General features: G+C 32.9%; 1 protein-coding gene across 1 annotated transcript in view; it reads left to right on the top strand.

Moving 5' to 3' along the window:
* Positions 1-4,530: 4,530 nt before the first annotated feature.
* Positions 4,531-12,755, top strand: part of LOC124354081 (O-acyltransferase like protein-like) — a 41,183-nt gene continuing 32,958 nt past the window's right edge. The window contains exon 1 of the mRNA XM_046804284.1: positions 4,531-4,608. Within this exon, the coding sequence (XP_046660240.1) occupies positions 4,554-4,608 (55 nt within the window). The 5' untranslated portion in view covers positions 4,531-4,553. The remainder of the gene's footprint in view (positions 4,609-12,755) is intronic.

Below are 12,755 nucleotides of genomic sequence, written 5' to 3'. Positions count from 1 at the left end.
TATATATTTTGTGTGTCAAATCCGTGTAGACTAACTCAACGTGCATTTAATAATAACGAAACCCCTACTATTATAACTAAATTACAGATCACAGGTCACAATAGGTCTGCACTCACCGACCTACCACATAGAACTGACCTGAGGCCAATAGTAAATGAGGAAAATGATAGCAGCCAAAAATTTGAAACGGGAAAGGAGCTTTTTCTTGTATTCTACGTGAACTTCTTAAAACCATAATTTGACTGCATTATTTTGTAAATCTCTAATCAGTTTGATATTTTAGGTATCATTGTTAGTTAATGTTTCACAATTGGCTACCAAAGCGGCCTAATTTTTACTAATGGTTGACTAATTGGTCTGTCTGCCAATTAAATGTATGAAGCCTGATTTAGTTCTCTTTTAAAGAAACGAAGATCCCGATTGATCTTGTTACCTTCATCCCATTTCATATGATGGTTTTCAGACCAACAATGATGCGCTTTTATACTTTTCTGTTTTTTATTTATTGAACTTCCGACGGTAAACCCAATGTACAGTAATAGTAAAAAAGATCTATTAAAATATAAATAATTATTTACTGTTAAATTATAATAGTAAACAGGTGAAAACGGTACAAAACAATATTAGCAAAAAAGCATAGATATAGTAATAAATTAATAAATAACAATAAGAAATATATGAGATTAATAATAACAGTGATAAGTTATAGTAACAAGTAAGTGATAACGTGAAATGTAGGTATAAAGTGTGTAGTTAAAATGTAATTCTTTATATAACCACAACAAATTAGCCTACAATAAAAATAAATAAATTGTAGATGAAACAAAAACCAAAAAAACGCAAACACAATTGAAAGAATGTTTTGGTCCCTGTCTTGTAATTAAAGAAATTTCTTTATGACCTTTTATTCAGTTTTAAGTCGTATACAACATTACGCAAATAATTTTGAGCACAATAATTACTGTACGAGTATATTCAGATCAAACATAGTAGAGAGCCAATATTTGCATATAGCTTGGAAGATTTTATTTGCCAGTCTTGATCATCGGAACTCTGAAGCCTCACAAACCAGCGATGATCACCATACAGAGATCAAAGAGGCCATTTCTCATTCAGGTTCCTTTGTGAGCAATAGAAAGCATGTAAGCTAAAAATGGGTATCATTACGCTACGTGTAAATGTCTTGACACCACTACTCTTTCGTGTGTGATTATTAATGAAGACTACAAGGCAGGTAGACAGTTCACAAAAATATATTTGCCAACAAATCTGATTATATTGTATAAAAGTATTGCGGCGCCTCATCACAGTCTGTTTTATAGATACTATTAGTGCAGCCTTTTCTGTGTGGCGTTGAAGGTAAGCCTACGCAGAGTCCAAAGCTCGGCATTCTAAATCGTCGTGAGATCCACAAGACAGACCTCTAAAAATAAAATAAAATTTCTCCAATATCTAGTTCAGGTTTAAACCTTTACTTGAATGTTGGCAGGAAGTAATCGTTAGGCCTAATCATTCTCAATGTAATATCTCGATAACAGTGCAACGCCGTAGAGACTTCTCTGTGATCGACGTAATACCGCGTATCATGAGTACATTTTGAGCGAGAAAGGTAGATTTGTACACTCACATAGCACTCACATTATTTTTGAGCTGTAAATATACAATCTCTTTAACAGCGTTGGATATGAGTATAATACGTATATCATTTTTATGTACAGGACGAATGGTACTTACTGTTTAATAAACTTAGGTCGTACTTCATCGTGATTGTAAAGACATACTTTCTGTTCATCGCAAGTAGGCTGAACGAAGAGCACAAGGCTTCTACATTTTTGACCACAGCTGCTTAAAATTACATCAATGTATGTAGAATAACCCATGAAACCATGTCGCAATCCATTCACTAATAAGTATTCTAGATATGTCGGTGTGTATCAACTATGGTTTAAGGCAAGAATTAGAGAGAATGCTTTACTATTCTAATGTCAGTAGAATCTATTCTGGGAACAGGAAATACGGATGTTGTCTGAGCAACTTAACTTATGTTAAAATGTAGCACATCACCTACCACATGATGAGATATTGGGGTAAAAGGAACTTTATCGATATTGAAATTAACCCTGATCCTCTTCCAATGCTGCATGGCTGAAATAATGTCCACTATCATTCATGAAGGCTGCACCATGAAACCCGGCAACCCACTTCCTTAAATTGTCCAATCCTGAATATCCTGGCATTCCCAAAACCGAGCAGAAAATTTATCGTTTTAAGTATAGAACGGGTTTTCTCAGCTGAAAGTTCTAGTAATATTTGATTGAAAAGTTTATTTAAATGTAGCTAAACCCATAAAAGAATAATTAGCTTTTTATTAATTTACATATTTATTTATTCATTCCATATTTTTTTAAATTTGTTCAGAGTAATATGTACAAGCATGTTTAGTGTAATTTATATATAAACAATAAGTAATTAATATATATTCCAATTTAAACTATCCGTCAAATAAAAACCACACTTCTAACTGTTTCTTTATTCACTCATTCCATATATATATATATATATATATATATATATATATATATATATATATATAGGTATAAAAGAAAACAAAACACGTTTCTTCAACTCGAAATGCTTAATATTTCGTTACTTTTCAGTAACATTATCAAAAGCATGTATAAAATAAAATATAAACAAACAAAAGAATGAAGGTTATAAAAACATTGCAAACGACAAAAACATATGGTACCAAAACAAGTAAATTAAACATGTACCCTTTCCTAAACACAGAGATAGATAAAATGTTTAAATAATAAATTTAAATTAACTTATATAACTTACTTGATCGGGAGAGAGGCAATATCAGCTTTAGAAAAAATAATACTAAGAACTGAGTAAATTGCAATGACCATGAATATACAATTTTTGCATGTTTTCTTGATCGTGGCAAGAAGGCAAACTCAACATTTATGCCGGAAATATAATTCACTCTAACCAGAAGTGCTCTTACAGGCATAAAACCTACGATATTGCAGCCGCGAGTAACCGCTGGTATACAATACGGCTTATTAAAGCCATGTGTTTACGTGCATTTAGACATCTACAAAACATAGGCCCAAGTTTGTACGTTATTATTTGGATAATATCCGAAACTTAGTGTTAGAATGTGTAATGTAAACAGCTCAGCATTGTTGGACAGCTGAGCGTTTGTTGTCAGAATCTAGACGGCTCGTATAAACAGCTGAGCATTGTTGCACAGCTGATCTATGTTGGCAGTGCTTGCGATTGCAATCTTTTGTAATGCTGTGTTGTGTTTCGAAGTGGTATTAAATAATTGTTGTTACCAACTTATATTCTGGTTTACTTAAGTCTTAAGTTTAGGAACGATGATAAAGTATAATTGATTCAATTATTTTGTAGACAACTTAAACGACCTACCCCCTTATAGAAGATCAGGCCGTATTCAACACTATGCTAAATTTTGTTCATATCGCTTCAATATACAACCAACTGCTATTTACTACACATTTTTTATATTAGGTCCAATTGGGTTGAGTAACAAATTTAAGATATTTATTTGCAAGATAAAATATTATACCTAATTTTTAGAAACCAGACCAATATTGCTGTCACCAAATTGTTTACATACAGACGGACAGGAAAACTTTGAAATTGTTCTGTGCTAGTCGAGTGTTAGACTTCAATTTTAATATGTTCAGCCCATAATATTTGTACAATGTAACTTAAAATTCTACTTTCAACCTAAACATCATTCAATGTAACTTATCGTACCATTTTAAAGTTTAAATTTAAGTGTCAAATTAAATTCCATTTTATCACGCATGCAAATGCAATTGTAACTATTGTTAATGCAATAAAGAGTATTATTATTATTATTATATTATTATTATTTTTGTACCTTTTTTTCTCAGATATACACTTTTCTATTTAGATGTCTCTTCAATTAGATTTTAAAATAAATTGGTAATGGATGATGCTTTTATCTAAATATTTTACGAAATACAGTTTAAAAAGTTGAATTTCAAAGATACTAACAGTTCCAGTAACATCTAGAATATCATGCTGAAAACTTCTTCCCAAGAGATTATTACATCAGTGGACTAATTTGTGGATGACGTCGATTATAAAGTTATACTAATCCGATTTATTGAAAGATCCACAAAAGAGGGAATAATAATACTTATTATTTCATTTAATGAGCTTTTATGATTTTATGATTACTATAAAAATTGCATCAACAGATGGATTACAGAGGGAAAAAAGGTAAAAACTTTATGTTCACGGAAGGTTAAAGCTAAAATTTATAATAAATACGGTGATTATGAAGGATTAATGAATAGCAATTGGAAGAAAGAGAGGAAACCATAAACAAAAATCACTTAATCCACCAATATCTCAAAGCACGTGCCGTTGGGAACCAGCCCAACCATTAAAAAAATTGCACGTGTACCATTCAGCTGACGCTACTGCACTGCTCAAGGCCATAAACTTGCAGCTGCACCATTCAGCCAAGTTTCTTGCACACCTCAGTCATGGCATTCTCGGTGAGGTGTACGGTTGTTTTATGTCTACTATGGAAATCTACAGGTAGTATTTTAGCCCAGTATTTTAATTAGACGTAATTAACGTCAATTTTATGCACTGATTTAATTTTTATATTATATGGACACCTACTTTTATACCATACCTACTTTACATTAACCGATAAATATTGTTACGTTTAATAATATTCTGTGAATGGAAAATATCAATTAGTGTGTTTTTATTGCAATTAAATCGTTATTATTAGCTGAGCTTTAGAGACTCGTGGGATTGGAAAGATTTCATTATATCTATATATTTCAGTCTATTTGTTCGCACAATATCTCAAAAATGAATCGACTATACAGAAATTGTGCATGAAGCTTCATTTATATAAGAGGAACTCTGAGTTTCATAAAGGTTTATGTCACTCCATGGGACTTGGCTGAGCGTTAGCGAATGAATATTAACATTGGTCTTATGAATGACCGTGATGACAATGAGGAAATAGCAGAATTAATAAAACTGTAGACAAACTCAATACACCTATAAGAGATTTAGACTTGTGAAAAATCAAATATGCACCATAACTGTTCCAACTCATACATAATTTTATAGTAACTTGATGTGTAGAATTTTATTATTTAAACACATTTGAAAATCAATTTAAACCATGATCACTCTTTTCTACAAGAAATAGTTATATGATGCGTCATTGTTGTGTCAAGTTCTTTTTATGGTTGTTTGAGCGCCCTTCTTTTCGCAGGATCCCAAGAGCTATAGATTTTAAATTTCGCATGTAATATAAGCGGAGCCTGTTACGGCACGGGGTTTGGTATGCTCTTATCTTGTATTAATATAAAATTTATTTCACCTCTAATAACCCCTTGAAAAGCTGGGAGTGCCGATGTTGGACTTTGAACCTGAGTTAGAGATAGCGCAGGTTCAAATCCTGTTTGTGGCCAAAGCACTTTGTATCAGTACCATCGACCTTGTACTGTATCGACTCTCCTCCTTAATTCTCTGTTTGATAAGATCCTCGCACAGGCCAGTGGCCTATGAGGACGGACAGAATAAGGCTTAAAAGGGGATCGATCTGTCCTTAAAAAAAGGAAAAAGACCTAATAGACTATATTCTTACGTAGAGTTAATGAGTTTTTAGTCACCCAATGCGAGTAAAGCTAAATAGAATGTAATCGGCTTAGTTTAAAGCTGCGTTTAGACAAGTGCATATACTGAATAAAATTATATATTATATCAATTACAAGTATAAAACACACTTTTAATATGATATCAACTCAATTATTATTTTCTACATTTGACGTACGTTGTATACAGTCTGTTACTTTATTACGTAATAGCTAAAAGAAATTAGATCAAACTCTAGCCCCAATAATTATCAAATAACTAACCATGAAGGGCTTGCTTCTCTTCCCCCCAGAATGTAATCCCCAAGACAAAATCTTTTTCTCTCGAAATCTAATGCCTGAAAGTTATACATTTTCACTGCAGCACATATATAACTTAAATCAGCATCTTTTTTTTAAATCAAATTTTCAGCCAACAAGATTACTAATATTTCAATTGGAAGCGTTCAGCCAGATCAGATTAAGTAGTATAGATTTTGTATTAAGTTTTATCGTTTTGATAAAGTGGTGTATTTTGGCATATGATGTCAACAAGGTGAAAGCTAAATCTGTTACAAACAATCCTCCCTTAACATTGTTTACGAGGTTGTTCTCTGATACAACTAGTATTGTGTTAAAAGGATTATGTTCATTAAAATCGTGGAAAACGCCATCTCTTACTATGGTTTAAAGGAATTCATCATAACAGAAAATAGTCTCCACAAACAGGAATCTTGCGTAATTTTCCAAGGATAGCAGATTTTCTTATACTAACTATGCACCTAGTTACCTTGAAGAAAACTGAAATATTTATAAGATTATACTGGTTTATAAAACACATCTAATAACATTCCAGCCTCCCAGCTCTAAGGTTATTAATACAAAGTATAAGGTGCGGTTTTAATAATAAATATTTCGTGTATGTCCCAGATTCATTGTTTCAGATATTCCAAAAAATAAATATAAGTTGCTTGGAATAGTTACTGAGATTTTCATTTCATAATTGTCTAATATTTACAGAAATTCCCGATATCCAAAGAATCCTACAGGACAAGCACAAGCATTTTTTCGTGGTGATAATCTGTCTTTAAATCGGTTATGATTAGTGGTTTTTTGTTATATTAATACTGATATCCACTTATTTTATGTTTACGGAACTACAGTAGAAGACTGTTATTCTGAAATTGCTGTCTCTGAAATACCAAATTCTATGGGGTTTTCGGGTGAATATAAAATAAAAATACATTTCATAATAACAAAACAATCCAAATTCCTAACATACTCAGTTTTTTTTTTCTTTTTCATCTCAAATGGGTACATTTTGACCTACTTTATTTACGTTCACTCAGCATTGTTAACTAATTTTTATTATTAGCTTTACCGCTGTTTGAGTGATGATTTCATCTTTCAACAAGTCTATACAAAAAATCATTTGTACGTATTATTTTACTATAATCATTTTTATAAACCGTAATAGGCATGAAGACTTAGACCATAAATTCGGTACATAACAACGTGAGAAATATATATATATTTTAACTCATATCTTTTGATTGTACAATAGTCTTTTAAATTTTAAATACCTGATTGACAACTTATTATCCCAAATATTGGTGATGGAAAGTTGTTATTAATTAATGTTCCAGGAATATAATGACGATATCATGAATTTTATGAAATTAATACCATTTCTCAACTGTTATCTTTAATACAACAAGTTTCCCATACTTCCAATTAAATACGCCTAGATGTACTGTTGTTGGCCAGACGTGATGAATGTACAACCAGTTCAATCACATTGGCTGTGACCGATATTCCAGTACGCAATGTCAAGGAAATGAGTAAACAATCCGGTTTCCAACAGACAATTGCGATTCAAAGTGCATCAGTGTGCTGGCCTGGCTGAAAAGTGAAGAGTGCACAGTGGGAGCCCGGCAAAGATAACTAGCATTTACCAGCGGCTTCACCTGCAACTCTTCTGCATTTTATTGCATGTAACATTATATTTATTTTATTAATTAGTTCCACCATTTCAGTACCAATGGAACTTTTTAGACCAACTTTTTGGACCTTTTGGAGAACCCCCAAGACAAAGTTATTTTTAGAAAAAGCATTTATGAGATGCATTGAAAAATGGACGCAACTTATTGACATTTAAAAATTGTATTTAGTGTCTGGTGTAATTATTGCTTCGTAATTCCACTCTCAGTTGCCCGTGGCTTCAAGAAAAAACTGTTGACAAGTTTAAATTTCTGGCCATTTTAATTTACACCTGTCTATATATTTTTCGTGCCATGGTTTATTTTTACTTGTTTCCCGTTCAAGAAAATATAATAAATACACAGTTTAAATATCCTTCGCGTGCAAAAAAAAACTACGATGGTTTTTATAAGACTTTAAATGTATAGTAATGGTAAGATAGTAACTGTGCCTTTTATATCTATATTACAGTACTGACTAAGCATTTCATACTTAATATTTGATTAAATTTTGATTCAAAAGTATATTTTTACTAAAACATTTAATTCTCTTACCTGGATATTTTCTTACTCTGTGCTCACCAGCAATTGCTTAAAAGGTTGAAATAAGAAGTGTTTGTTATTATCAATCTTACTCTATGATTTCACACTATAAATGTAAAAAGTATTTTAGATAGTTGTTAAATTAATGAAAACATACGGCTGTGCTATCATAAAGCCATTTTTTATACACAGAGCAGTTGATTACATTTAATAGGATCTTTCAGTTAATACTTCGTAACTTTAAACACCATGATGTGATTTTTTGCTACTTTAAACACCAGTGGGGCGTAGCACGAAGGGATTTACGAATTAATAATACACCTATACTTATACCAGGGATCCCAAGAATGCCCATGTAAAATTTCAGTATAAATCGTATTTCAGTTAAATATTTTACGCTTGAAAGCGAAACTAGCACTTTCGCATTTATAATATTATTAGGATGTATTGATGTAAAAAAATAATTCAGGTTTATGACTAATTAAATTGTATCACATATAATAATTTTTTCTTAACAAATATATATTTTAAAATAAAATACAGGTAATCGTCACAACAAAGTGTAGAAGAACACGCTGCATGATAATTATACATAAATTAGAAAAATGTTAAATTTATTGTTATTTCAGCAGTAAAGAAATGGTTTTAAGATTAATACTTTAAATTTATACTCCAGGAGCCAGTCTGCACATTATAAATACACAGTGTAATTTTTTATCGATAGAGAAAAGTCCCTTTGGAAAAAAATAGATCGTCGACAACGTTATTTTTGGTAGAGTGCAAAGTGAGAGTTAAAAATATGAAACTACAATTTTTCTCAGATCACATTTTTCTTACCTTTAAACATTTAAACGTTTGACAAAAAAAAACGTTAAATCATAGTCATATACAACTATTTATAGACTCTTAAAGTGGAAATTTTCAGTCTCTTTTTGTTGTTGTGTAACGGTGATATCACTGTGTTGTATGTATACGCCGTATGTGTTCAGTTTTAAGTGTTTCCAGCTATAAACCATCATAATTTCAAGAACAATAGTTGTTTCATATTTTTAGCATTTTCGATACCTCCAGTTTATACCTCCAACAAAACTATAGTAGTCCACGATCGATATATTGTGTAGAAGCACACAATACCGAAGTTGTGTGCTTATACAGTACACATTGGCTCTCAAATCCTAGAGTACTGTACTCTATACACTTCTCCTGTGCTTATTTATATTTAATACGCATGTTGTGTGCTTATACAGTACACATTGGCTCTCAAATCCTAGAGTACTGTTACTCTATACACATTCTGCCCTGTGCTTATTTATATTTAATACGCATGTTGAGTGCTCTACTACAGTACACCATTGGCTCACAAATCCTAGAGTTACTGTTAACTTTTTATACACTTTCCCCTGCTGGGCTTATTTATTATTTTAATACGCATGTTGTGTGCTGTATACAGTAACAATTTGGCTCTACAAAATCCTAGAGTACTGTACTCTATATAATACTATCTCCTGAGCATATTTTATATTTACTAACGCATGTTTTGTGTGACTTATACTGTACACAGCTGGGCTCTCAAATCCCAAGAGTACTGTACAATCTATACACTTCCCCTGCCGCTTAATTTATATTTTAATACGCATGTTGTGTGCTTATACAGGTTACACATTGGCTCTCAAATTCCAAGAGTACTGTACTCTATAACACACTTCCCCTGTGCTTATTTATATTTAATACGCATGGTTGTGTGCTTAACTTACAGTAACACACTGGCTCTCAAAACCTAGAGTACTGTACTCTTATACACATTTCTCCTGTGCTTATTTATATTTAAGTACGCATGTTAGTGTGCTTGATACAGTACATCATTGGGCTCTCAAATCCAAGAGTACTGTACTCTATACACTTCTCCTGTGGCATTAATTTATATTTTAAAACGCATCGTTTGTGTGCTTATTCCAGTACACATTGGCTCCTCAAATTCCTAGAGTTACTGTACTTTATTACACTTCCCCTGCTGCTTATTTATAATTTAATACGCATGGATGTTGTGTGCTTCTATACAGAACACATAGGCTCTCAAATCCTAGAGAGTACTTGTACTCTATACACTCCCCTGTGCTTAATTTATATTTAATACGCGATGATGTGTGCTTATACAGTACACACTGGGCTCTCAAAATCCTAGAGTACTGTACCTCTATTACACTTCTCCTGTGCTTAATTATATTTTAAAACGCAAGTTGTGTATGGCTTATTACAGTACATCATTGGCTTCTCAATAATCCTAGAGTACTGTACTTCTATACACTTCTCCTGTGCTTATTGTATATTTAATACGCAATGTTGTGTGCTTATGACAGTTACACACTGGGCTCTCAAATCCTAGAGTTACTGTACTCTATACACTTCTCCTGTGGCTTATTTATATTTAATACGCATGTTGTGTGCTTATACAGTACACATTGGCTCTCATATCCTAGAGTACTGTACTCTATACACTTCCCCTGTGCTTATTTTATATTTAATACGCAATGGTTGTGTGCCTTATAACAGTACACACTGTCTTCTCAAAATCCTTAGAGTACTTGTACTCTCTAACACTTCTCCTGTGCTTATTTATATTTAATACGCATGATGTGTGCTTATATACAGTACACATGGCTCTCAAATCCTTGAGGTACTGTACTCTATACACCCTTCTACCTTTGCTTTATTTATATTTAATACGCTATGTTTGTTGTGCTCTATTCCAGTTACACATTGGCTCACAAATCCTAGAGTAACGTGTACTCATACACTTCTCTTGTTCTTATTTATATATAATACGCATGTTGTGTGTGCCTCTATACAAGTACACCATTGGGCTCTCAAATCCTAGGCAGCTAACTTGTACTCTATACACTTCTCCTGTGGCTTATATTTATATTTAATACGCATGTTTGTGTGCTGTATACAGATACCATTGGCTCTCAAATCCTAGAGTACTGTAACTCTATCACACTTCTCCTGTTCTTATTTATAATTTAATACGCATATGTTGTGTTGCTTATACAGTCACACATTGGCACTCTCAAATCCTAGAGTACTGTACTCTATACACTCTCTCCTGTGCTTATTTATTATTTACATACGGGCTTGTTGTGTGCTTTATACAGTACACATTGGCTCTCAATTACTAGAGTACTGTACTCTATACACTTCTCCTGTGCTTAAATCATACATTTAATACGCATGTTGTGTGCCTTATACAGTACACACAGGCTCTCAAATCCTAGAGTACTCGTACTCTATACACTTCCCCTGTGCTTATTTATTTATATTTAATACGCAATGTCGCTGTGTGCTTATACAGTACACATTGGCTCTCAAATCCCTAGAGTAACTGTACTCTTTATCACTTCCCCTGTGCTTATTTATATTTAATACGCATGTTTGTGTGCTTTATTACAGTACACACCTGGCTCTCAAATCCTAGGAGTACTGTACTCTTTATACACTTCCCCTGCGTCTTAAGTTTATATTTAATACGCCAATGTGTGTGCTTATACAGTACACATTGGGCTTCTCAAATCCTAGAGGACTGTAGCTCTATACACTTCTCCTGTGCCTTATTAATATTTAAATACGCATGTTGTGTGCTTTATACAGTACACATTGGCACTCTCAAATCCAAGGAGTACTGTACTCTATACACTTCTCCTGTGCTTGAATTTATATTTAAATACGCATGTTGTGTGGCTTATACAGTACACATTGGCATCTCATAATCCTAGAGTATCTGTACTCTATACACTTCTCCTGTGGGGGGGGCTTATTTATATTTAATACGCATGTTGTGTGCTTATACAGTACACAATGGCTCTCAAATCCTAGAGTATCTGTACTCTATACACTTCTTCCTGTGCCTTTATTTATATTTTAATTACGCATGTTGTTATGAGTGATTATACAGTACACATTTGGTCTCTCAACATCCTAGAGTACTGTACTCTATACACTTCCCCTGTGCTTATTTATATTTAATATCGCATGTTGTGCCTGTGTGTCTTATACAGTACACATTGGCTCTCAAATCCTAGAGTACTGTACTTTATAACACTTCTCCTGTGCTTTATTTATATTTAGTACGCAAGTTGTGTGCTTATACCAGGGAACACATTGGCCTCTCAAATATCGCTAGATTACTGGTCTCTATACACTTCTCCTGTGCTTATTTATATTTAATAACGCAATGTTGTGTGCATATACAGTACACATTGGGCTCTATAAAATCCTAGAGTACTGTACCTCCTATACACTTCCCCTGTGCTCTTATTTATATTTAAGACGCATGTTGTGTGCTTTTATACAGAAACACACTGGCTCTTCAAATTCCAAGAGTACTCTACTCTATACACTTCTCCTGTGCTTATTTTATATTTAATACGCTTGTAGTGTGCTTATAACAGTACCAACATTGGCTCTCAAAATCCTAGAGTACTGCCACGTACTCTATACACTTCTCCTGTGCTTATTTATATTTTAATACGCATGTTGTGTGCTTATACAGTACACCACTGGCTCTCAT

Source organism: Homalodisca vitripennis, chromosome 2, assembly GCF_021130785.1.
Source record: "Homalodisca vitripennis isolate AUS2020 chromosome 2, UT_GWSS_2.1, whole genome shotgun sequence".
NCBI classification, from domain to species: Eukaryota; Metazoa; Arthropoda; class Insecta; order Hemiptera; family Cicadellidae; genus Homalodisca; species Homalodisca vitripennis.
This window is presented reverse-complemented; position numbering and strand designations above follow the sequence as displayed.